Source organism: Penicillium psychrofluorescens (assembly GCF_964197705.1).
Source record: "Penicillium psychrofluorescens genome assembly, chromosome: 1".
Classification (NCBI taxonomy): Eukaryota; Fungi; Ascomycota; class Eurotiomycetes; order Eurotiales; family Aspergillaceae; genus Penicillium; species Penicillium psychrofluorescens.
In genome coordinates, this window is record NC_133439.1 from 3163195 (window position 1) to 3188734 (window position 25540).

The 25540-nt window shown below is 51.7% G+C and overlaps 10 protein-coding genes across 10 annotated transcripts; 4 read left to right on the forward strand and 6 right to left on the reverse strand.

Moving 5' to 3' along the window:
- Positions 1 to 461: 461 nt before the first annotated feature.
- Positions 462 to 5600, reverse strand: PFLUO_LOCUS1173 (uncharacterized protein; the record flags this gene model as incomplete). Its single annotated transcript, XM_073778186.1, has 1 exon — positions 462 to 5600. One exon carries the CDS (start codon positions 5598 to 5600, stop codon positions 462 to 464), a length of 5139 nt encoding a protein of 1712 aa, XP_073635266.1.
- Positions 5601 to 6250: 650 nt separating this feature from the next.
- On the reverse strand, positions 6251 to 7043 carry PFLUO_LOCUS1174 (uncharacterized protein; the record flags this gene model as incomplete). Its single annotated transcript, XM_073778187.1, has 3 exons — positions 6251 to 6333; positions 6387 to 6785; positions 6836 to 7043. The coding sequence occupies 3 exons, from the start codon at positions 7041 to 7043 to the stop codon at positions 6251 to 6253; spliced, it is 690 nt and encodes a 229-aa protein (XP_073635267.1).
- Positions 7044 to 7729: 686 nt separating this feature from the next.
- Positions 7730 to 11336, forward strand: PFLUO_LOCUS1175 (uncharacterized protein; the record flags this gene model as incomplete). The annotated part of the gene is made up of 4 exons (XM_073778188.1): positions 7730 to 7839; positions 7901 to 8200; positions 8288 to 9088; positions 9176 to 11336. 4 exons carry the CDS (start codon positions 7730 to 7732, stop codon positions 11334 to 11336), a joined length of 3372 nt encoding a protein of 1123 aa, XP_073635268.1.
- A 716-nt stretch (positions 11337 to 12052) lies between these two features.
- Positions 12053 to 14263, forward strand: PFLUO_LOCUS1176 (uncharacterized protein; the record flags this gene model as incomplete). Its single annotated transcript, XM_073778190.1, has 5 exons — positions 12053 to 12168; positions 12240 to 12274; positions 12342 to 12411; positions 12469 to 13040; positions 13095 to 14263. 5 exons carry the CDS (start codon positions 12053 to 12055, stop codon positions 14261 to 14263), a joined length of 1962 nt encoding a protein of 653 aa, XP_073635269.1.
- A 1401-nt stretch (positions 14264 to 15664) lies between these two features.
- PFLUO_LOCUS1177 (uncharacterized protein) lies at positions 15665 to 16480 on the forward strand (the record flags this gene model as incomplete). Its single annotated transcript, XM_073778191.1, has 1 exon — positions 15665 to 16480. One exon carries the CDS (start codon positions 15665 to 15667, stop codon positions 16478 to 16480), a length of 816 nt encoding a protein of 271 aa, XP_073635270.1.
- A 718-nt stretch (positions 16481 to 17198) lies between these two features.
- Positions 17199 to 18662, reverse strand: PFLUO_LOCUS1178 (uncharacterized protein; the record flags this gene model as incomplete). Its single annotated transcript, XM_073778192.1, has 1 exon — positions 17199 to 18662. The coding sequence occupies one exon, from the start codon at positions 18660 to 18662 to the stop codon at positions 17199 to 17201; it is 1464 nt and encodes a 487-aa protein (XP_073635271.1).
- Positions 18663 to 19231: 569 nt separating this feature from the next.
- PFLUO_LOCUS1179 (uncharacterized protein) lies at positions 19232 to 20354 on the forward strand (the record flags this gene model as incomplete). Its single annotated transcript, XM_073778193.1, has 2 exons — positions 19232 to 19724; positions 19774 to 20354. 2 exons carry the CDS (start codon positions 19232 to 19234, stop codon positions 20352 to 20354), a joined length of 1074 nt encoding a protein of 357 aa, XP_073635272.1.
- Positions 20355 to 20527: 173 nt separating this feature from the next.
- PFLUO_LOCUS1180 (uncharacterized protein) lies at positions 20528 to 21636 on the reverse strand (the record flags this gene model as incomplete). The annotated part of the gene is made up of 2 exons (XM_073778194.1): positions 20528 to 21330; positions 21396 to 21636. 2 exons carry the CDS (start codon positions 21634 to 21636, stop codon positions 20528 to 20530), a joined length of 1044 nt encoding a protein of 347 aa, XP_073635273.1.
- Positions 21637 to 21715: 79 nt separating this feature from the next.
- PFLUO_LOCUS1181 (uncharacterized protein) lies at positions 21716 to 22121 on the reverse strand (the record flags this gene model as incomplete). The annotated part of the gene is made up of 2 exons (XM_073778195.1): positions 21716 to 21811; positions 21933 to 22121. The coding sequence occupies 2 exons, from the start codon at positions 22119 to 22121 to the stop codon at positions 21716 to 21718; spliced, it is 285 nt and encodes a 94-aa protein (XP_073635274.1).
- A 654-nt stretch (positions 22122 to 22775) lies between these two features.
- PFLUO_LOCUS1182 (uncharacterized protein) lies at positions 22776 to 24714 on the reverse strand (the record flags this gene model as incomplete). Its single annotated transcript, XM_073778196.1, has 4 exons — positions 22776 to 23179; positions 23234 to 23556; positions 23613 to 24029; positions 24092 to 24714. 4 exons carry the CDS (start codon positions 24712 to 24714, stop codon positions 22776 to 22778), a joined length of 1767 nt encoding a protein of 588 aa, XP_073635275.1.
- Between the last annotated feature and the right edge of the window lie 826 nt (positions 24715 to 25540).

Genomic DNA, 25540 nt, shown 5'->3' on the forward strand with positions numbered 1-25540 from the left:
ACGAGACTATGTCGTGGCCTATCATAGACCATTTTAGATTTTGCATTGCTTTGTTTTCATCTGGAGTGTCTGCTACAGTAGTTGTCCAAATCAGTAATACCTCTACACTCTTATGACTTATTTCTCAGAAACAAGTCCGAAAAGCGCAAGTCCTGATACGATAGATGACTGATAGCCCGCTTTCCAGGCCGCGCTTCCTTTGAATAGTCTCTATAGACAAAGAACGTCTTATCAGACTACAGTACTAGTGTCAAGGATACAAAGAAGAGCCCAAAAAGTCCAATTCGATTCAATCAAGGCAAGTCTAAATTAAATGTACAAACGAAAAAAAGTCCCCAAAAGAGATAGGTAGACGAGATCTAATCTGGACAAAAACAAACACACCGTCCACCCATGCGATAGATGCTTGTTACATAGCTGTGAGATCCCAACACAGCACACCACAACAACCAATCAATCAATCAGTAGCGCAACTTCCCCACCAAACCAAAAGTGTAAGTCGCCTCAGCCTCACTCTTCATCTGAATCATATAGACGCGATGTATCCCCCCCGTGACGCCTCCCTTCTTCGCTATGGCGCCTTCATTCTCTTCTCGGACAGAGACAGCAATACCCGTGCGGGCGACGCGCTCAAACGCACCTTCAGGTAGACAGACATCCAGCAAAGTCTCTCCGCGGTTCTTGCCGCGGATGAAGATCCGTTTCTCGGGCTCGAGGGGCAGGGGAGAGCGGCGTGGAGAAGTGGCGCCCGAGGCTGGCGGGGAGCTGCCGCTTGCGCTGTCGTGGCTGCTTTCTCTGTCCACCTGGGCACCACCGTTGGCGCTGCTATCGCTGCGGCTGCTGACGGCTGTGCTGGGGCGAGATGGTGGATTCTTGGGCGGGGCGGGCATAATTGTTAGACGGGCAGCGCCCATGTCGCGCCACTTAGAGGCTGATTCGCGGACGTAGACGCGGATCTTGGCGTTGGAGAGACCGATGCCATCTGCGCCCTTGATTGCGGCAGCGATGCGGCCGATACCTGAGCTGGGCGAGGGGTTGGAGCTTGAGTTCGCAGACGAGGAGACGCTGCCTTCGCGGCCGGTGCGGGAGGTGACGGTCGAGCGGGAGATGTTGAATGCCTTGCTTCCTCCACCGAAGCGTTTCAGGGCCGAGAAGGCGCTGCTCATGGTGCCGACGCTGCTCTCTGATGCTTCGGCTAGGGAGCGCGGGGAGGCGGAGGCACGATAGCTTCTTTTGCGTCGGGGCAAGCCGAACCAGCTTCCCGAGGAGGATTTGGCTGTCGCTGGTTCAAAAGATGGTAGGGGTTGGTCCTGGAAAGGACCACGAGCGTTCTGAAGGGCGATGTAAGTTGGGTTGTTGATCCGTGCCTGGTTGATGAGACCGTAGAGAGCGTCGCACTCATCCGGCTTACGGGATCGAAACATGATGTTGTTGCTGAATGTGACTCTAGACCTCTCAGTTGGAGGAGAGCGGATGCTGATGTCGATGGCAGTTCCGCGGCGGATGGGAACGAGCGGTGTCAATTCAAGGGAAATAAGAGGTCTCGATGACCGGGAAGTTTTGTCCCCTCGGTCAGGGGACATTGCATTGGGATCGACGCCCATCTTGAAGGCCTCAATGAGACCCGGGCTGACGATGACGTTGCACTCGTCAGGGAGCAAAGCCTCCCAAGTACCTTTGTTGGACCAGGCAAAGACCGATGCAATTGCCTTGGATGACTTGGCGGGCTGCAAAGGCACCGTGCGGTAGCCGGCCTGCGATGCTGAATTGGATGGAGACAGAGAGCTTGTGCCCGTGGTAGATGAGGCAGTTACCCTGGGTTTCGGAAGTTCCTGGTAGTCATCCTCCGGGGATGAAGAATCGGAGTCCGAATAATCGGAATCCGTATATGACGAAGAGTAGCTGTAACGCCGCACTGTGGATGTGTCCGAGTCGGAGTACGAGTCGGAAGCCGTCGATGGTTCATACTCATGCTTCAGCGGAGAAGAACCCCGTCTCTTGATATAAGGCCCAGTTGGAGTGAGAACAGGAGGGCTAGCGATTTTGCCTGTGGCGGGACTTGGCGAGCGATGAGGAGGCGGTGGTGGAGGCGAAGGTTCATCTTCCTTCTTGGGCTTCCGTCGAGAGCTTCTCTTCGCTTTTGTTGGGGTTGGAGTCTCTGGGACACTCGAATCGGGGAGTGACTCAAGTGGCGGATAGCTTTCTTCTTCTTCGGGTTCCAGCGTCGATGGCGACGACAAGTGGGTTTGGCTGCTGCTACTCCGAATCTTGGGGATCATAGGTAGCTCTGCGGACGGGGCTATCGATAGACGCGGAGATTCTACCTCGGGCGAATCCTGACGAGGGCCCTTCTGTGGTCGTTTTTCTCTGGGAGATCCGGTGTCTCGGGCTGTATCTGGAATTTCATCATAGAACCTGCCCGGCGTGGAAGGAGACTCGCCCGCCTTTTCAGGCACACCAGCCTTGGGAGAGACAGTTTCAGAGGACGGGCTCTCTCCATAACGCGATTGTCTTTGGGCCTTGGATCGTTTCAGACCTGAGGACGTCTTGTCCACACTCGAGGTTGTAGAAGGAAGAAGTGGAAGACCAGGACGAGATGGCTTGGCTGACAGCTCCGATCCTCCAGTAGTGTAGTCGGTCTCTCGAGTAGCAGTTGAGTACACCGAACTCCTTGTCTCGGTAACAGCGGAGCTCACAGTGCTGGGTTCAGAATATTGCTCCTTAGGGGTGACCGAACGCCGTTTGCTCGTAGCTTTCTCGCCAATGGGGATATCAACGTCGCTTTGGTTGTGTTGTAGAGGGGAATCATTAGCCGCCGGTCTTCGTGCCCGGTGCTGTTTGGCTCGGCTGATAAAGCTTTGGCTTCGGCATATCGACGGTGGAACGGGATCTGAGCCTAAGAGCTGAAGCCATTCGTGTCTAATGGATTCGTCGTCGATGCGGAGGGATAACAGTTCCTGCCAGTGTTTCTGTGAATCGGGAGCACTGCGTAGCATCACCACAAGTTCACCCTTCATATCCCCCTTGCGAGCTGATACGCATCGGGGATCCATCGGTGGGAACAGTAGCCAACGATCAGAATGGTCGATTTCGCAAATAAGCAGATCTCCACCGGGGCCTTTGTCTGAGGAATTGTCTCTGTACAAGAGCTCGGCTCGACAGTCAACCAACTGTCCGGTCGAATGATAAATCGACAGGTTGAAGAAATCCCGGGCCCGAACTCGTCGGGTTTGGTCCACAGTCACACCATGACAGACACCGAGGGTCACCGGGTCTCGTGCCCGGGTGGCATCGATCCGTGCAGCCGATTCATCTTCAAGTCTTGCTCTCTCCTCGCGCGCGCGTTTTCGAGCATCGACGACAAGAGACTGGTAGGCTGCAGCGGTGTCCTCCGCTTTTTGTGATGGCTGGAGCATGTTGATCCCTTTGAAGCTCTTCGCAAGGTATTTGAGTCGGACCAACGGCCGCTTCAACAGATATGCGACATCCACCTTCTCGCCGTCGCTGCCGATCACATCGCCGTTCTGGTCTCGCTCCAGACCTTCATCGATACTTTTGGTCTCCGCGTTCGCGTTCTCGCCTTCTTCCAGAGGGGCAAGGTTCACAATCACATCCTTGAATCCAAGTCTCCACGCTCGAAGATATTCGCGATAGACTCGCTGGGCACCTTGAGCCCACTGTAGCAAAGCATCTGGATTGTCCTGTGGGATGCGTTTGTGTAATGTCTTCAGACGCTCAATAGCCACGCCCATATTGACGATGGGTTTTGAGAAATTCGTGTCATCCTTGGGATCCATTGAGGGCTGGAATAGGCCGGCTGCGATGGCAGAATCGGAGCGTGAGAGCACACAGGTCAGCAGTACGGGAATGACACCGCCGACCAGCGTTTTGAGCTCTCGCATGTACTTGACTTCATCTGCAGCAAGTTCTTGGAGCAAATCGGTTACCGTCGCATTTTCCAGCCGGCTTTTATTGGTGCGAATGCTTCGAGCGGACCGAATGCTGCGGCTTCGGCTTGTCGGCCCCGACAGAACAGACATCAAATCATCGTTGGTGGTGAGTCGTCGCTTGAGCTGTGACGAAACCGCAGGCAGGGAGTCGGGGTCAAATTGGTCTTGTTCCTCTGCCTCTTCCTCCGTGATCGATTTATTTTTCTCCATGTTGCCAGATCTTTCGGACGAGGGTGCAGCTCCTTCAGTGAGCGTACTCAGAGTTTCAACTGAAGCAATCGTCGAGAGTTGGTGGTATCCAGTGCTTGGGAATGGTTTCCTGCGGCCCAGGGGTACAGGTGCATTGTGGCCTGAGACTTCTGATCCGTCCGATAGAGATGGTTCTGGCGCGTAAGGCGACGCTTTGCCCTCGCTGATCTTATAGCGAGTTGTTTTGTATCCCTTGTTCCTTGGTGGTGACTTTGGCGACTTTAGACTTGTTTCTGTGCTTCCTCTCTTGTCATTGGAGGCGACTTCTCTCTCAGGTTCCTTGTAGGATTTGTCGGTTTCTGAAGAAATGTCCTTCGCCTTCGGGTACCGGCTGTGAGAGCTTTTTGGACGAGTTTCGCTATCCACTGACGATTCGGTATCACGGTCTGCCTCGGTCAAAGTTTTGGAACGTCTTGACCTGGTGGTCTTTGTGTCGGAGGTGGAACTAGCGTCGTCGAGGAAAGGGTCGGGTGTCTCGGAGAGCCATGCCTCGATCTTGGATCCTCGATTTGCAGGTTGAACAGGCTTTGGCGGTTCGGGGTCGGGGTCTGGCCGTCCAAACATCTTCTTGGATTCGTCGATCATGTGCGCGAAGATGCCACCTTTGGGTGGTTTTGACAGCCGTCGAGCCGGTTGGTTCACGGCGCCGGATCTTCGTTTAGACAATTCAGAGAAGTCGGCTTCGCTTCGTGCCCAGTCTGTGTCCTCCGGGGGAGGCGATTCTCTCCGTGTATCGTCGGGAATATCTGAAACGGAAAGCGCAATGATTTTGGAGTCACCGGTGCCATAGTCGCTGCCGGCAAAAGAATCAAGCCTGTTCCGAGAGGTCGAGGATTTCTCTTCCCGGCCCGGTGACCTCGAGCTCGGCCCAGTATATCGTCTGGCACCATAGCGAGGAGGAGGATCCCGATCTTTGTCTCTGTCCTTTTCATCTCTCCTCTCCTCTTTCCTCGCGCGTGGGGAGCCCGTCGGGTCATTGACGGTGTACTGCGAGATGCGATTTGGGGCAGGCTGATTACGCGATGGCGTCTGGGTCATGGCCCGGCTCCTCTTCCAGTGTTCATCGCTAATGACTCGTTTCCGGGGTGTGCTGTGGCTGCGCTTCCTGGCAGCCGGGGCGGGCGCGGGTTTGTTGACGGCCTTGCCGACCCGATCAATATTCACCTTGCTTGGTTTTGGCTTGTCCTTGCTCATCTTGTTTTCCTCATCCTCGTCGGCGCAGGGGTCATCGACGGCGATGACGCCGCCACCCTGTTGCTGCCATGTTCGGACGCGCGAGCGGACCGAGTTCGTGTCGTGGACGCCGAGCGGCTGGCCAATGTCCACTGGCCTCGCGGTCGGCGTGGATTTGGCACTGCCTCCACGGTTGGAGGAGCGGTTCGGTGTTGCAGGAGAGGGCATGGATGATCTGCGATGGCGACAGCGGCCAACCTTGTCTTTAGCAGGGGCCTTTGCGAGTCGGGGTTGGTTGGTGCTGCATCTAGCCGATGTTTGTTTTGACGAAGAATGTCTACTTACCAGGACGGCGCCTCGGCCGGGGGCCTTCGTTGGGTCAACAACTGGAACAAATGTGATCAGAATTGTCAATGTCAAATGCACACGCAGAAGTAAACAATCGATCGTCCGCGGCTGATCGAGTCTGGCGATAAGCCCCTCTGACACTCCGTCGCTGCCGGGGTAACCAGCCTGCGCCGATCACGCGCCTAGCCGAGCCCGGATCGCCTGCGATCGCTGGGATTCGGCAGATGATGCTGTCACCGGTTCCAGGGGGTTCGGAGAGTGAAGAGTGAAGGGAGTGAGGGAGTGTGTGAGGTCAGAGAGAGTGAGCAGCGAAGGAGTGTTACTGTAGTGGCGGTGGTGGTGGTGCTTCTGATGATTGTCGCCGGTCATGTTACTGCTAACTCTCATCTGGAGGATAAATCTATTTCACGTCCCGTGCGATTCTCTCTCGCTGTCACAATTTGGGCCAGCCTGTGCCATGCCTAAGCCATGCCTGACCTAATTCTGTCCTGCTCCACAACACGGGGACCGCGGCGATGACGAAACGGGCACTACTGGGCCTTCCGTTCTTCTGCCGACTCTTCGTTTCGCTTCAGAGCAGCCGAGATGGTCGTGACGCTGTCATAGAGATAGTCTAGGCCCCGGTCAGCAGCGTCCACATCCCAATAACAAAAAATAGAAACATACAAGCCGGCACCACAATCCAGATAAAGTTCATGAAAAAATAATACAGCCAGAAGTAATACCGCTCCGGACGGCAGTAAGGCTGCCCCTTGGCATAGTCGTCCACCAGGCTCGTCGCATAGTACAGCGTATCGCCGTAGAGGTGGCTCATGCACACCAGCAGCTGGAAAGGGTGGCGCAGAGAGTGTCGGGCTGCGGTCAAGGCCGCCACGACGAAGCACAGTGGGCCCCAGAGGAGCACCGTCATGGTCTCCATGCAGAGGACGAGCGTGTCCGACGTCATGTACCGCGAGTCGGACAGCGCGTATTCTTTCCATAGCTGCCCGAACAGGTCCTGGGCTGAGCCCATGTGGGCGTGGTGGATCACGAAATAGCCTTCGAAGAAACAGTGCAGACTCCCGGCTGAGCTTGTTGTCAGTCTTATCCGAACTCCTAAGCTCATTGGTACATACAGAGCACAAACCACAAGATGGCGACCCGGTCTGCCATCCGCAGTGTCGGTCGCACATAGCTGACCAATGCAAAGACCGTGCTGAGGAGGATGAAACATGCTCCGCCGGCGGAGATGAGTAGCTCGAGGACGGGGGTTGTGTTGGGTACATAGCCCTCAATGGCAGCGTCCAGGGGGTAGTAGGGATGGGATGGTGAAGGCTCCTGCATTGCTGCATCGGAGAAAAGGCGGGGATACCAGGGCATGTCTGTGACAGCAAGGAATGGCCGTTTGGTGCTACACGAGGGGCATCGACGATGTTCAAAGTGATCTTTACTTGTCTTTTTCCTTTCGGAGACGGAAGATCGCCGGGCGGACCCCTTCACAACAGAGTCAATGGAACCGCAGGACACTCTGGGGGGGAATTTTAATTGTCAAAATATCATGGAATATAAATGGGAGTTGGCTCTATTCTGTGATGGTCCGAATGCGAGTGGTGGTGAGTGGTGCCTTGGCCGGATATATATTCTGGCTCTGGCAGAGCTATAGATCTACCAGTCGCCCAACCAAACTCTCCACCACCACGCTAGGTGATGGTAAATCGAGCGCCAAAAAATGGCTACCTTGGAGCGTATTTTCTCCATGGTGGACAACTTTCTATGTCCGTTTTGAAAGCTCACTCCTAGAAGACCACGTGAAGTGTAGACAATCTTCACAAAGCAAGTGTGTCTGTCAATTCCTACAATGACTGGTCGCCTAATCGTTGTTGGGCGCTGCAGCTTAGCCGACCCCACCTCTAGCGGCCTGGGATGATTTTGCACCCTCTTCCCAAATACTCCATTGCCTTTCTTTGTGTCTCCTTTCTATTGGCTGTTTCCTGATGCACACCATAATTCAATAGATACCTCGCAACAGCATGAGTTTTGGCTTCGGCGTCGGGGATTTCCTGGCAATCTTGGCACTGGCGAACGACTTGCGAGGTCGGTTTGCGCAGGCACCGCAGGAGTACAAAGCTATTACTGAGGAGTAAGAGAGACTGCTTTTGCTTTCTTTTTCTGATGAATTATAAACCAATGACTACTGGCAGGGTCGAGTCTCTCATTTTTGCACTACACCGTATCGACGGCCTTGATGAAAAGGAATTCGGCGACCAAGAGAAAGAGGGGGTGAACAAAGTCATCCAGGGCTGTGACAACGTTCTTCAGGAGCTCGACTCCAAACTGAGTAGGCTACACATTGTGGCAAATGATTCAACCTCGGATTGGAAAGGCAGAGTGCGCCAGTCGTGGGAGAGGATCCGATGGGATCAGGCAGAAATCAACAATTTTCGATCACGAATCGTTTCCAATATCTCTTTGCTGAATCTCATTATTGGGAATACCAGCCAGTATGTCACCCTTAGTTTATTTTTCTGTTCCAACTGGTCTAGCCAGGTGTCTTTGTTTTGGGCCAATATCTGACCTCGGGAATTTAGACAGGGAATCCAAACCCTAAACCAAAGGCAAGAAGATCAAGAACGAGACAATATCCTATCGTGGTTAAGTCCAGTGAGTCCTTCAGTACGACAAAGTGAAATATTCAATTCCCATCAGAAGGGGACGGGGACATGGCTGCCGAAAACAGTGGAATTCCAGCGATGGATCGGCAGCCAAGACCCGATCCTTTTCTGTCCAGGGATTCCTGGGTCTGGGAAGACAGTTCTATCATCAATCGTCATTGATCATCTGGAACATACATTTCCTAATCAAAACGAGGTTGGGATTGCATACCTCTATTGCGACTACCGACAGCAACACTCACTGTTTGAGCTCTACTCGGCTCTTCTAAGACAAATCGTGCAACGAAAACGCTCGATACCAGAGAGTGTCAAATCCTTTCATCAGGACTTCTCAGCGAAAGGAACTCGTCCTTCTAAGGATGAGGTACTTAGTCAATTCCGGTCTGTTCTTGCTTCATGCGCAAGATCTTTTGTCGTCATTGATGCACTTGACGAGTGTCCAATTTCGGATGGCAACATTAGTGTGCGCGAACCATTTCTTCGCGAACTGGTTCGTCTCCAGAATGAGGTTGGCTTCAACCTTCTTGTGACCTCTCGACCAGACCAGGAAATTGCAAGTCACTTTGAGGGTGCTACTTCCCTAGAAATACAAGCAAGCAGTGAAGACATCCAATACTATGTCGACGTGCGGCTTAATGATCTTCCGTCTTTTGTTCGAAAACGAGAGAAATTGAAGCAGTCCATCAAGGAAAGTATCACAGAATCGGCCAAAGACATGTACGAATTATTTTGCATTTTTTATGAAGAGGTACTCATATGCCTTAGGTTTCTCCTTGCTCGACTCTATTTCAATCTCCTTTTAAGCGAAGGAAATGAAAAGGGAATCCGAAAAATGCTAGAACAGTTCCGCACAGGCTCCCAGTCAAACGCTTATTATCATGCCTATGGTGAGACCATGAGCAGAATCGAGCGTCAAGGGGCAAATGCCTCAGACCTTGCGAAGAAAACCATTGGCTGGATCATCAACGCTAAGAGGAACCTAACTGTCGCGGAGCTCGAACATGCGCTAGCAGTTGAGTGTAGGACTCTAGAATTTGACGAGACAAATATCACCGACATTGAGCAATTGACTTCGTATTGCTGCGGTTTAGTCCTTGTCGACGAACAGACGACCCAAGTGAAGCTCGTCCACTACACCACCCAGAAGTACTTTGAAAGCACGTGGACGACTTGGTTCCCTGAGATTCATGAGTTGATCTCGGATAGTTGCTTGACATACGTGTCATATGACGTATTTGAAGAAGATCGATTCGAGGTCAAAGAAGAGTTTGAAAAGATCCAGAGTGAATACCCATTCTACAATTACTCTTCTCTGCATTGGGGACATCATTACCGAGAATGGCCTGGAAACCGGTCACTTCTTATGAATTTTCTCCAGAGCAAAGCCAAATTACTAGGATATGACCGCTGCGGATTTGACCCGCAGTTGGGGACACCTAGACCGGAAACGACTGATATAAAAGCAGAACACATTGTTGCTTTTTTCAACCTCACGAATCCTATGCAAGAGCTTCTTGAAGCAAACCCGGACAACTTGGATATACAAAATTCAAGGAAACAGTCCCCATTGTCTCTTGCTGCATATCACGGGCATGAAATGATGACTAAACTGCTTTTGGATAGGGGCGCTAACATTGATATTCAAGATACCGAAGGGGAGGGACCACTGCATATGGCGGCGAAACAGGGTCATGCGACAATAGTGAAGTTGCTGCTAGATAAAGGTGCCGACATTGAAATCGGGAACCCAGAGACCAGAACTCCATTGTTTGCCGCTTCACAAGAAGGCCGCGATATAGTGGTCACTCTGCTCTTGGATCGAGGTGCCAACGTCAATGCTAAGACCACCTATGGCAGGACTGCATTACATGAGGCTGCAATGGCGGGTAAAGAGACGACGGCCAGGCTCCTTCTAAGCAGGGGTGCTGACATCGAAAGCAAAAACGAGAAGGGCGAAATGCCAATACATGATGCATCGTTAATTGGCAATGCGACAGTTGTCCAGCTCTTCTTGAATAAGGGTGTCAGCCCGAATGCGACCACCACAAATGGTGACACACCACTGCACATGGTTACTCGGTACCTTCTATATAGCTGGATAAACAAGTCGGCCAAGTCGGCCCACGATGAGGTTGTTGAGGTTCTCCTGAACAACGTTGCGAACATCGAAGCGAAGAATAATGATGGAGATACTCCGCTACATCGAACTGCAGGGAAAGACTATCAGACACCAACTCGGACGTTATTGGATCATGGGGCCAACGTCGAGGCCAGGAACAACGGAAAGATGACCCCACTACACCTCGCTGTCCAGGCAGAATCTGAAGCAATTGTCAAGATGCTTCTAGACCAGGGTTCTAGTGTTGATCCAATGAACTACAGAAGACAAACCCCACTACACATTGCAGCCATAGTAGGCAATGAGGCCATAGCCACCATCCTCTTGGACAAAGACGCAAAATTCGACGTCGGTGATCGATCCGGCTACACTCCATTGCTTTGGGCTGCACATAGTGGGCATGAGTTTATGGTTAGGCTGCTCTTAGAAAAGGGTGCCAATCCCAACCCTCCAAGCTTTGGACCACAACAATTACCCTCAACAGCCGCCGAAGGTGGCCATGATGCGGTGTTGAAGACTTCAATTGCACAGGAGAGTAACCCTGATCAATTCAACGTTAGTCATCGATCCGCTTTGCACTTGGCAAGTGCCGGAGGCCACACGTCGATAGCGAGACTCCTGCTCTCAGCTGGAGCGAAACCAGATACCTTAGATCGATATGGAAGATCACCACTTGTGAACGCTGTCTGTGGAGGCCACTCTGATATGGTTCAATTGCTTCTCAGCTTACCGGACGTTGAGAAAGATCGCACCGACGTCTGGGGGCTCACACCTGCCCTTGAGGCCCAAAAGAGAGAGCTGCATGAGATCTACTCGCTACTTTGCGGGAATGGTAAAGGGATGTAATCCAATGTGGAAGATCCATCCAAGGATGAGAAGAGTTCCCGGTTCTGTGATGTTTGCCTAGGACATCTTACGAACGAAGAAGTGTACTATGTGTGTGAGTATTTCGACATATGCAGGTTTTGCCCACCTGTTGAGACAAACAGCTGTCCGGTGTGTGGAAACCAGCTGGAGAGGAAAATCAACAGACCTCGCCCCATGGTGTTTGAGCAGCGATGTGTGTGCATGTAAGGTGTTCAAGCGGGTTATCTAGCCAGCTCTTCGACGACGACATCCGCCAGCGTTCAATAGCAAAGAATATAGATACATTGCGAGCCTGGACCTTTCAGCTACAAGCTCGAGCCGGAGGAGACCTGGTACCGACGCCCACATGGCATATGCTTTTAAGGAACTCTGAGTGCTCAGAGCGGCTCACCCGTGATCTTAGAGCCGATCGCTACCTGAGGCGGCCGGTTTACCGTCACCAATATCACACAAATAATTAGTTCGGTCGTAGTTTCTGATATTATCTACCTAGATAGTGCGAAGGTTAGTCTCCCTCTCCGTTAAATACTAACTATCTCATCTACCGGGCGTTGAATGACATCACCCGATCGGGTTCCCTCGACGCCTCAGGCACCAATTATCGGCCAGGTCCCCCCCGACTTCACCCCTCTGGGTCGGTCCTCCAGCATCTGCTCGTTAAATGGATCTTTGCTGCTCCGTGCCTGCCCATTGTGATGGCCCCCGGATCTACCAGGAAGTCCACTGCCCTTGACATCTCGCGCTCGTCGAACATGGAGTTGCCCCCGGGCATTGCGGCCTTGTTCGTTATCCGCTTCGACATTCGAGCCGGGTAAGCTATCCCTCGCCCGTCGGCTCCAACTCGACCCGCCTACGGCGTAGACTGACGCGCCGTGTCTCTAGCTATGTGGTTTCGTGGAAGCGCACTGTACCCGGAGGTGAGCAATCGATTGATCTAGCCAGCTTGTCTCTCATTCCGACGCGCGCAAACTGACTTCGGGATAGTTGAGGTGGAGGGGATGGTCGAATACAAGTCGCTTCCCTCTGGCCTGCACAATGTGACCGAGGATCTAGTGTATGTTTCCCTCTCCGTGCTATTTGCCCGTGCTAACTCAGCCCTCTTCCAATCTAGCTATTTCGTCCATGAGCAATATGCCGGGATCAGCGCGTTTCTCAACCAGCCTGCCGAAGAGGCGGAGCGCAATGCGAATATGTTCGCTATCGGCGTGCTCGTGCCTATTAGCTCGGGGAGACTGGGGAAGAGCTGGAGACATGCCCCGAGACTCAAGGAACTGACGCTGTTCGTGCCTCCTCCCCCTTGGCCTTACCCGGGAACCCCACAGCTGATACTCGGTCTGATGGACAGAAAATACGCCGCGGACATGTCCGATGAGAAGCCGATGTGCGATTACTGGGACGCCTATCAGATCGGAGGCGCTGACACCACCGACTCCCCCGTCGAGTCCCCCCTCAGTGTCCGTTTCCCTCCCGGCGAGCGGCCGGACAATCGCAACCGCGCCTTCAGCGATGCCATGTTGCTGGGAACGTTCCGGCCGGCCCTGACGCCTTTCCACCCTGCCTCGTCGCTCCCTGATTTTATCGACTGCTGCGGTCCCTTGATCTTTCCTCTGTACAGAGCGGCCCTGTTGCGCAAACGCATTCTCTTCATAACCGAAACTCCTGTGCACACTTCTTGCAACTATGGTATGTTTCTCCGTCCATGTGCTTGTGAGCAACCACTAAATGATTGCCATCTAGTATATGATTTGTCCTTGTTAGCCTCTTTGCCGAATTCCCTTCTGCAATACCTTCCGTCCGACCGCATCCCGAGTCTCCGACCTCGCCCGCTCTTCAACGTCGGCATCCACGATATTCCCTATCTTGCCACCCTCGACCCATCTCACGCTCGGCTAGATCCTGAAATGGACCCAAGCTGGATCGCCTGCTCGACAGACAGTGTCCTGAGCCTGAAACCCGACCTCTACGACGCGCTCGTGACCCTGCCTCCGCTCTACTCGCGCCATGCCACAGAACGCACCTTTCCCAAAATCGCACTGATGCACACCTCCGCCTCCAAGCCCAATACCACCCAAACCGTTTACTTGAAAGCAACGCAGCGCGACGCCCGGCGCTACTACATGCTGCGCAGAGGTCTCCGCAAGTTCTCACAAGACCGAACCACAGCCTCCGAATCGGACGATGATTCTGATTCCGACTCAACCTACTCCTCCAGCGCTATTGTCGAGCCCCTCTCCTGGACCCGCCTCGCCTACACTTCGTTCATCTGGTGGGCCTCCGCAGGCGAGAACCGCGACGGCCTCTCCGAAGAAGAAGAGGAACAACAGATCGAGCAAGACAGTCGCCTCCTGGCAAGCGTGGAGAGCTTCGCATTCGCCTCCAACAACGGCTCCGGACGCCGCGGCGCCACCCTCTCCGACGACTCGGGGCAGCAACCGCCCGAAGTGGCCCTGGTGGCTTACTTCCGTCGCCTGACGACCCAGATCTTCGTCACGCTCGCCGAGGCCATTGCACGGAACGATAGTAGCGACGGACAGGACTATCCAGATGCCTCTAACGAGACACCATCCTACTTCGATGACCCCGCCGACGGCAACGACACAGACCTCTCCCTATCCATGTCCCGCCAGTCCCTGCCCACAGAGGATGGCAACACGCCTCTCCTCCGGCAGCGCGCAAGCGCTCACCACCGCTCCTCCCAGAACGATACCGCATCGACCCGTGCCGCCGATCTCGATGCCGCAGCTGACCCCGTCACGATCACCATTGCCGACATGGCAGAGATGGGCCTTGATGTATGGAGCGCAGCAGACCGCATCTTTGCTGAGGAGCTTGTTTCGCTCTGGTGGGGACGCTCTGCGCGGGTGGATAGTGCGCGCATTAGATGTTGTGGAGTTTCTATCTTGTAGAGCTGATTCCTGATTTTCTTTCTGGACGTTTCTGGATCTCGATGTAACTACATACCCACGCTTTCACTTTCATCCCGCGTGTGCTCTCTTGTTCATGTCTAGCCATATCATACATTCAATGGCGACGTATATTTGGTCCCTATCTTGAATTGCAGCATTGCAGAGTGCTTACATTTGGGAGCAATGACCCAGAAAGTCTGAATTATCCAAGGAATTAGAACTATAGACAAGATTGGGTAAGATTGGGTAAAAACCACATTCAGAACAGATATGCAACTATATCCCACGTCAGGGGTGGAATACAGTGCGCTGCTAGAGACAACAAGGCCCGCCGTAAAGCTGTTCTACCAGAAGATCGGACCCATTCAGGCGTGCCAAGAAAACAACCATCAGGCGTGCTAGGTTGAGGGCTAAGCCCCAAAAGCGACCAAAGCTTCTGATGAAGGGCTCGGGGCATCGATAAGCCTCCAGAAAATGCTCCGCCTTGTGCTAACCTTGTTTGAGTCAATCCTATTACCCTAACAATGCGGCTGAGGAAATGGCCTAGCTGGCTCCCAAACGCCAAGATCGATCGCGACGAGGTAGCCAATCCAAACCAGCCGCACATCACGGGATCGGCTGCTTTCAACCGTGACTACGGCGCAGCCACCAGTATGGCTATGTCGCTTGTAGGGCTGGTCCGTGGTATTAGTAGTAATACAACATACTGAATTAGGAAAGGTGTCGTCTGCGGTCTGTAGGACCTGAAGCTATACTCATTTCAGGAAAAGACAAATTGTATCTATTGGATAATGCAGAACCCCTGGACAAGTGCACAAGTGTAATCACCTTAGATAACCAATTGGTTTGAGGGAGAGACCTACTTAGCCCCCAAAGGCTTAGATTAATCACGACGACGTAGCGAATCCAAACAACTGCATTTGCCTAACCAACATCACATTACAGGATGGGCTGCTATCAACCGGGACTAAGACGCAGCCACCAGCATGGCTATGTCGTTTGTAGGGCTGGTCAGATGTATTAATAGTAATATAGCATACTGAATTAGGAAAGGTGTCGTCTGTCTACTACGGTCTATAGTACCTAAACCCGTGCCCCTGTCGAAAGAGACAGATAGTATCTATTGATGTGCCTATTTTTGACCTCTATACGGCGTCCTATGGTATCTACTCGACCCGTCTAGACCAATTTGACCAAGTCGTCGGGGGCTGAGTCGTTGACTGTTCTCGCTCGTTGCTCGGTTGAGAATATGTCTATATAAGTCTTGCCATTTCCTCGCTCTTCACCATCTTCACTAACACCACCACTTCTCCGAACTGTCTTCTCTGATAATTTTCTTTCTTACTAGCTATTACTGCTGCTATTATTGCCATTGCATACCACCTGCTATCTCACGGCACCATGATGATCATCGGCAATATTCCTGGGGTTCTCTGCACGCTGTTGGCACTAGCCCCAGTGGGATTCTCGCTTCCTCGGGCTAAAGTGCTTGATGTCACCGCAGAGGACTTTATGCGGATGAAAAAGATCCAAGTGAGAGCTGATGGTACCTCGGTCAACAATACGGCGATTGGGAGTGAACACATTGTCTGTGGTCCATGCTCGGTCAATGTCGGATATTCACTGGTGGGAGATGGATTTCCACACCAGAACTTCGTTATTACCCAGAGTGGTTCATCACTTATCGAGTGTTCTACCCCCGAATCGGCTACTAGTACTGGCTACTCCACCACTCTTGAATGGGACCTTTCTATTGGCCTCAACACAGAGTTCTCATCTCTTGGGTTCGGTGTCTCAGAGTCTGAGAGCTACTCAACGTCCAACTCGTTCACCTGTGATGGCGTTGCTGAGGAGGGAGGAGAGATTTGCGTTATCTTCTACCAGGCTGTCACGGCGTTTACTGTGCAAGTGGAGAAAACCCAGAATTGCGACTGTGGGCCTCCGTATCCCGCTGAAGACCTGGGGCAGGCCATTATCTATGCGCCCAATGCAAACCAAGTTGGCAGTACCACTGGAAGAGGCATCAATGTGCCTAGCCATGGTGTTGAGCAGTGTTACGGTAACAGTGACCGAACCGTTCTCTACTACTGTGGCCCTGCGGGAGGCCCGGAATGGTGGACTGGTAGGGGTGATGGTCCCTGGATTGATGACTTTGTGAACCAGCGTGTGCCTGCGGACTGCCCCATCCCTATCGAAGCCAACCTTTACCAGGACTGATGGAGATGGATACCATGTACGCCTTTTGATTATGTGACCTCGGATGAGTATTTTTGAGAGGCCTCAGTGTGGCCGAGCACATCGACGTGTTGCTTACGTGTATTTACCCTGCTTTTTGCTTTACAAGCGCGATAGAACTATAGTTAAAGAGAAGTTCCTATTACTAGACCAAAATGTATTGTATACATTAAACTAGAATGATTCAATCTTAGAGTCAATTGATGTTTGCCCACTGTAGACAGGGTGTGTAAAGCCTAGGTTTGTTCATCCACGTCGCTTGCAGATAGACAACGATTATAGATTCGAGTTACTAGTTTAAACAGTTGCACTACGATAAGATGTTGAGGGACTGATATGTCTATTGAACAGGATCCACTAGGCACTTTGCCACTAGAAGGCGGACCACCAGGTCCAACAAGAGTCACCCGTTGCCAATGCGCATATATGCAGCCATCATCCGACGTGTGAACTAAGTGGCTGCGGCTATTGCAAGTACAGAGTAGCCTGTCACCCTTATTTTTCGAATGCTTGCTAACCAAGAAACAGCGTCGGCATGGATCTCCGATGCCGACCCCAGCCGTTGGAACCGTAGCTCCACAGGTGAAGACAATCTAAAAATTTCCACCAGTGTAAAACGAGTTTGAGAATTCTGAATGTGTTCAATTTGTACTCAGATATAATGTCTCACTTGTTTACTTATGTGAAATAACCGTTCAAATCACAGCCCCCTCCCGTTGTATGCTCCAATGCTCGGCCGCTTCACCGACGACACCTTGTTATTCCAAAAGTCTCGCCCTCCATTATCAGCAATCAAAGCTCCAAGGCCCAAGGCAGGGCTCCCAAAATGCAGCTTGTATCCACCAACCGAGTCAAGGCTGTCCTTGCCAGTACCAGGATCAATAAACCGTGGATCCCCCGTACTACCAGCGGTCTTCACCGGCATAGCAACCGTCTCAAATAAATTCGCATGCCACTCGATCGAGCCACCAGTAGGCAAAGTCGAGTTAGCAGTACCAACCCAGATGTTATTCGACAAATTTGCATGTGGCGGTACAGCAATTTCAAACTCCTTCTCAGGACAATATATCACGTTGTTATAGAAGTCCATCTGCACACCATCTCCATTGCTGTACATCCGGCAATCATTCTGAAAGATGTTATATCGAACGATCTGCCTTGCGCCGCCGGGCGTGCCACAGCCATCACAGTTGAGGAATATACCGCCCGCGTTGTCGTGGCTGTAGTTGTACTCGACCGTGCAGGTGCCTTCGTTGCCCCAGTCACAATCAAATGCCTCGCTGTCGATATCCGACATGAGCGAGTCGTGAACAACATTGAACCTCATCACCGCGTCTTGGCATCCTAGAACCCAGATCCCTGCAAAGTTGCCTCCGGTATAAGGGTACTTGCCGTGGCCGAGAAAGCCAGCGACGTTTTTTTCGATGAGGGGATATTCGCCATAGGATATGACGACCCCGTCGCCGCCGACGTAGGAGATGTAATTGCCGTAGACGTGTGTCTCTTTCCCGCGATTGTCCATTTGGCCGACGCGTACTTTGATTCCGCCACCGCCGCAGTCGTAGACTGTGTTGTTGTAGATCTGCACGTCGTCGTAGCGGCTTGTATTCTCCGTGCCGTTCACCAGAATACCGGCGGAGGCAATGTACGCGTCAGATTGGGTTGCCTTGTTGGTTTCACCGGCCACATTGTAGACAGTGACGTCGTGAATGTAAAGACCGTAGTGGACGGTGCCGTCGCTGGAAGTCGCAGCAATGCCCCGTCTCCACGCAATCGAGGACGCAGGGTTGATGACTGCGATGTTGGAAATATCCCAGTAGTCCTGGTTGTTCAATCTGACAGCCTCAGCTGCCCCTGAACCATTGATAATGGGCTGAGGGCCATCTCCGTAGCTGGTCAGAATGATGGGGCGGTCCTGTGTGCCATTGCCTTGCGGTGACAAGATCCCGGTGCATGCTGTCCCTGCCTTGATGTATAGAGAGTCTCCGGCATGTAGGACAGCTTGATTGACTTTTTCAAGCGAATTAAAAGGGACAGATTCGCTGCCGTTGCCTGTTGCGACCGAGCTGCAATCCAGATAGATGTTGGCTGCGAGGGAGGGCTGAATCAATCCTGCTACGAGTGCAATGGCACTGCTATAGCAAAGGGCTCCAAGAGTCGTCATGTCCAATTGATAGTCGGGACCGGTTCTGAAGGTGGGACAGTCTGAACGACGCGAATATTCAAAGATTGTTCCTATTAAATACTAATTCAATTCCGCACTTGCAGATCACAGTCATATCGGGAGCTATGGTACGCTAGAGTGCCTGTAATAATAATGCAATTTCCATACGAACAACCCCACTATCGGGTATTCGCAAGAGACTACTACTCGGACTGTCCCTTGGTCCGGAGCGTGATGATCGGGTCGATGCTTCCCCCGCAACCCGGGGCTCTCCTCAAATGTCGATCAATGGTAGGAACGTTACATCCAAAGCAATCAACTATCCAACGGAAGTCGACAAAAGCAAATCAAGTATTTAATGGAGAGTAATACGACCTCACCACAAGGATCTCAAGATAACATCAACATATCAACATTGTCTGAGTTGCCCAATTGAAATCAGCCTATTCAAAATGGTACTTCTCAAGGCATTTCTTTACCTTCTCGGGATGAGCGCTCTGCCAGGCCATGGAGCGAATATACCCTCAGTATCAGCCCCAGCTCCCACCAAATGGGCCCATCCGGGAGCAATGATCAGCCAATCGCAGCTAGACTTCATTCGACAGCAAGTTCAAAATAAAGAACAGCCCTGGATGGATGCATACAACGCATTGCTCGACGATGAAAATATAGCTAACCCAAAAGAACCAGCCCCAGTCGTGACGGTTGAGTGCGGTCCCTACTCCGATCCTGATGTTGGGTGCACAGCCGAGCGCAATGACTCAATTGCTGCGTACGGGAATGCACTGGCTTGGGCGATTGGTGGCGAGCAGTCGTATGCTCAGCAGGCGATGAAAATTATGGATGCATACTCGTCCACCATCAAGGGTCATAGCAACTCCAACTCCCCGCTGCAGGCTGGTTGGGTGGGGTCTGTTTGGGCTAGAGCCGGTGAATTGATCCGGTATACGGATGCTGGGTGGTCGGAGGATGATATTGAGCAGTTTGGGAGCATGCTGCGCAATGTCTATATGCCATTAACGGTTAATGGGACCGATCACAATGTGGCGAATTGGGAGCTAGGTAAGACTGCATGAGCCTGATTTTTGACCCAAGCTAACAATTTTACTAGTCATGACCGAAGCCGCAATCCTGATGTCAGTCTTCCTCGAAGACGCCGATACATGGAACACCGCTATGGGCTGGTTCCTCAAACGAGTTCCAGCAACAATCTACATGACCAGTGACGGCGAGTATCCAGTGGCAGCCCGCGGCCAGAGCTCAGCCCCGGACGCAATAATCGCCTGGTGGTTCAACCAAACTGTCTATAGAGAAGACGGCCAAGCACAAGAAACTTGCCGTGATCTCGAGCACACCGGGTACTCATTTGCGTCTATTGCACACGTCGCCGAGACCTGTCGGATTCAAGGAACCACTGACCTGTACCAGACGGATGTGGGGACGCGATTGCGGTACGGGCTGGAATTTCATTCGCAGTTCGTTAATGGAGAGGCTGTACCATCATGGCTCTGCGGGGGGAAGCTGAGCCTCACACTGGGTCCGATTACGGAAGTTGGGTTTAATGGCCTTTCGTTTAGGTTGGGTATTGACATGCCTCAAACTGGGAATTTGACGGTTAGGCAGCGGCCGGCGAAGGATAATGGGCTTTTTGTGGCTTATGAGACTTTGACACATGCGGAAAATAACGCTTAGAGGTATACGTGAGTGCTCTAATCGGTTTTATTTTTTTTTATAATGACTATATGCGAAATTGGTTCAAGTTTCGAAAATTCAGAAGTAGCAAATAGAATACGATGTTAATCGTAACTATGGGTTACAGGAAAATGGGAAGAAAAAAAGGGACAATTCAGTGATATCTAGTCAGCTCAAATCAACCCCATCTCTAGCAGGCGATTCCCAAATTCTAAAAAGTAGTAGTCCGCATACACCAACCCATGATCCCAATGCCGATCCGCATGGTTCTCGTTAAAGTTAGCAGTCGAACGCCCTAGGATCGCATCAAAACGGTGCCCATTGACATTTTCGACTAAAATTCCACCCGCTTCATCAAGACCCAGCCGCATTTCATCGCGATTGTACGCCAATGCGATAGTATCCTTCGCAATAAGCATGGCATACTCCAAGTACCGCTTCGCAGACTCATATTCACCCGTGCCGGAGAGCTGTCCAAAAATGATGAGCATCCCATTCGCCGTGATCAAGCCGGCAGAAACATCTCTCAATGGAGCTTGCTTTCCATCGACAGTGGTGTAAGTGATAGGTGCGTCGAAGTCCCACAACGGCACATATCGCCCCCGGCCGTCCTCTTCAACGACGTTGGGCGATGTCTCCAGTCTGTGCATGAAGTACTGGGCAAGACCCACTGCAGCGTCTAGGAATTTTCGTTCTTTGGTCCAAGAATATGCCTGTGCGTAGCCTAAGATCGCCCACGCTTGCCCACGGGCCCAGGTCGAGTCATCGGAGTAGCCTTGCGCTGTGAGCTTTCGCTTGACGGATCCCGTGCGTGGAGAAAGGTTTACGGCGTGGTAGGTTGAGTAGCATGTCTCCTTGTTAGGTATAGTTTCCTTGCGCAGATGGGTTGAGAGAAGGGTGGTGGCGTGGGTTGATGCGATAGAAATGAGATGAGAGTTTCGCGTGTAGTTACCGGCGTAGAAAAGAAGATCGAGATCTGGATTAAAGCGTTAGTTCATAAGCTTAATTAATCCGTACTGTTCATAACTGTAGACCACTTACTGCACAGACTGTCAATAATCACCAAAAAGTCATCCTCCATACTCGTGATATCATGATGCGCATTTGAAAAACTGTCCCAGCTGCGAATGGCCCCGACATGAGCGTCATACCTGCTGGCAAGTCCTTGGGCTGCATTGAGCAGAGATTTTAAACTCTCTTGACGACCAAAAAGCTCCCAGTCTCTTTGAAGGGCCGGCTGAACGATGAAACCGAGGTCATGAGTATCCTTGCGACCGGACATGGCATGCAACGGTGCAGACCATTTGCAGCATAAATCGGTGAGATGGTCTGTGAGGCTTTGATTGAACAAAGACGAAAAATTACTTGAAATGCTTGTTGCAGGATACTTTCGTAGTCTCTCGAGAAGACTGTATAGGCTTCCTGGGAAGAACCCACACGTCCAGAATGAAGCACCTCTGCATTGGTATATCCCTCGATTAGGGCCAGCTTGAGGGACTGTTTCCGGAAAATGTGCCGGAGGGTCCTAAGCATGAGATTAGCTTGTAAAGAGATTCTTCCTTCTGCGTCGATACCTACGTTATTCCTTAGATATGCTTCAGCAACGCTGAGTATTTTGGCAAGGGTATTCTGGTTGAACAGGGGCGCCAAATCTGCTCTCAAGCTTTTGAATTCAGTCGAATCGATTGACGACACAGTCTCGGCCATGACTTTCACTGCAATCTTTCCGTTGCCGGGAGGAGACGAGTCCATGATTTCAGGTGCCATGGCAGCGAGCGAAAAAAAAGTAAAACGAACACGTTGCAAATATAAGCTATACTTGAGCCACTCGAGAGTAAATTCATGGAACTTGGATTTTTTAAAGGGTCGAGGAGCTTTCTCTCTTACTTCAGGCGGCCATTGGCCCTCGTGCATCGGGGTAGCCCTCGGGTGGATCCATCTCCCGACGTCCGAGCGGGCGGATCGTCGGACAGGAAATGGTGTTCAGACATGTCTCGGACGTTGATTGGATAGAGTGGCTGGGTAAGTGATTTGATTCGACAATTTACGGAGACATGGGGAGGAGATGCATGTGCATTTCGAATACAAATATCGATCAACACAGGAATGAATCTTGAAAGCTAATGATCCGATCCATATCCATATACTGCGGTTCCAACAAGAAATTAGACAACGGACCAAAGTTATCCAGACTGTCTACAACAGGTAGAGGGGCTTGAGTTGAAGGATAAACGCCATTGTACAGAATTCCCGCTGTATGTTGAGGTTGCGGAAGTGGCACCGTGTACGATGAGCCAACTGCAGATTGTATTGAAGAGTGACGGGCGCGTTGCACCCGTCCACTATGCAAAGATCCTGAGGAAGGTGTGTGTAGTCTATGATAGTCATTAACGAATAATAATAAACAGCCCCTCGGACAACTTACGTGTTGCTCGGCGGACTCCGCTGATCAGCTGCCGGTCTTAGTCCACTATTGTTGATATAATGGGATCCTCTTCCATTGACCGGAATGATGCTATGGCGTTGCTGAGCGCGGCGCTCTTGTAGCCACTGGCTCTCGCCTGGGTTGACAGTAGGTGGTCGCATCCCCAAGGCGAGATTAACCTCTGTAAAGTACTCCAATGGGTCTGTAGTCAATGGAGCAGATGCTGCGTTTTCTTGAAGATTCTGAAGTTGGAAAAGTAGGCCCTCGGCAAAGTTCTTCGTCTCCGAGCTCAGCTTCAAGCCGGGGCTCATTGACTCCCAACGGGCAGACATCTGTTGGAGACTTGACAGAAGAACATCATATGCACTGGGAAGTTCAGCGCGGTGGATATGCGAGTGTACTAGCAATTAAAACGTGAGCTTATAGATAACTGATTAGTAGAGAGCCTTCTCACCAAGCATGACGCGAGCGCTGATAAATGTGCAAAACGCAAATGGTGGATTGACCAAGCCAACAAACGGTGTGTATTGCAAATACTTCTGAACGATGTTGGCTGTCTCCGATGCTGCGAGCTGGCATGTTTCCACGCTAGCCGTACTTGCTAACTTCAGTTTGTCAAGAATATATGTCTTTGGGTACGCAATGCTCTGATGCAGAAGGATCATTGACGTGTTATGGGTGATGTGCGCCAGAGTCAGGTTTGGATCCATATGCACGAATGCTGGTTCTTTCGAAATGTTGGAGTCTTTCCATCGCCGAGGCAAAAACATCTTCCAGCTGGATGTCACTCAGTACGGGCGCAAATAATAATGCTGGAGAGTGAGTAAACGTACTGTATCAGTTGAAGATCCAACTCTTTGAACCTTGTCAACCAAGCACTAAACTCCTGCCTGCTATCAAAGTTGACAGGTCGCTGAAGGAAAAACTTGACAACACGGTTGAGAGACTCAGTCGCTTCAACACAGTAGGCAAATGAGCCGATGGTCGAGACATCTACGTTTCGCGTCTCAGGAGCCTGGGCGACAGGGGAGACGTGTTCCGATGTTGTTGCCGCGGTGGCAACTTCCTTGTCTCTGTCTGCTAGACATGAAAGGTGACTAGGAAGAAAGGAGACTGACTTCCCGATCTTGTACATTGACGTATCCCAGATGTTGAAGAACGGCGTGACGACTGGCTCTTCTTTAACCCAGTACAAGCCGTCACTGGGGAGTCGAACCTGGATATCCTCGCTGGACAGGCTCATATTCCACCTAGCATCCATAGGGAGCAATGTGAGTTCATTCAGACCCTACAAAATAACAGGGTTACATACCCTGTGACAGTCGAGCAGAACCGATCAAGCAGAAACACATTCCAAAACACTCGTCGTCGCTCCTCTGCTTCTGTCCACACTCGAGCCGACGTTAGACACCGAAGCGGCTTGAGATAAGGCTCCCCTGGCTGGTCTTCTTCTGGCTCACAGTGAAGACCCAAATACACCACAGCTCGGCTCAGTGTTCCTATAATCGGCCAGGCCTTGCTGGCATCTCCATCACCGATATGAACGAATGCCACTATGATGAGTGCTTGCAAGTTCTCTACAGACAGTCCATCCATGCCAGATAGGACCACAAATTCTCTTGACCTTTTCAGCGCGTCCGGATACTGTTCAAGCCATTCTCTTGACAGCCGCTCATTCGCAACGTATCGCAGCGCGCATACCATCATAGCATGGACCACAACGATGAGTTTCGGTCGCTCGGTCGGATCTCGCAGGCGAGACCGGAAGAGCATCTCATGGATAATAGGGATAAACGGATGGACTACAGAGAAGTAGGCATCGAGGATCACGTTGACCAGTTTGTCTGGTGGGAGTTGGGCTGCTGATGTGCTGCATTCTCGTCTATCAGGTTCAGGGCATCTTCTCTTGCGTGACGCTTGGTAAGAAGCTGCCATGGTAGATTCCCTTGATTGTGAGTGGTCATCGTCCTCGATTTCTTGATTCACAGCCTGTCGTGACGACTGGTTCGGGATAGAATGGCTCTCCCACCAATCATCCATCAAGGAGGAAACGAGGCCTCGAATGGCATTTGCATCATGGTTTGTATTTGCTGGACTTGGAATCCTGCTAGGCGTCTGTTGCTGAATCCTCACAGCCTCCAATTCGGCTTCCAAACACTCTGTGAAGCATCTTGTTGGCTCGCTGAGGGTTCCTATGGAGTGCGATCTTACACACCTACTCGTTGCGTCAATGTCTGAATGATGCCTATTTTCACACCAGGTTTATTCCTTGCATAATCGTACTGGCACACAACTCCTATCACTGGTCAATCTCAAGCTCACTCCGACCTAAAACCATGAGAGCCTACCAAGACGACTACAGCGGCTGCACGACGGAAGTTCCCTGGAACAGCGCAGCTTTCGGCTTCGGCATGATTGACACGCAGGCGTGTCTGCGTCTGCTGCTTGCTGCGTATTGCGATCTCGGACCTCGGAGGATTCCATTGTGAACCGGGACTTGTATGCATCGGGCGGCGGGGAAAGTGGCACCCTTATCGGTCGGCGGGGAAAGTGGCACCCTTATCGGTCTGAAAGGTTCGAACACGAGAGTCCTCGTTTTCATCTCCACCCCCAGTGGGGCTCAATTTGTTTCGATCGCACGGTACCGCAAGGTCTACGCACGGTCCCAAAATCCGGAGAAACCGTGCGGATACGCGATGTTACACTGCCATTGATCGGGGGAAGGTATCCTCCGACGCCTTTGGCGGCTGCGATAATGCTA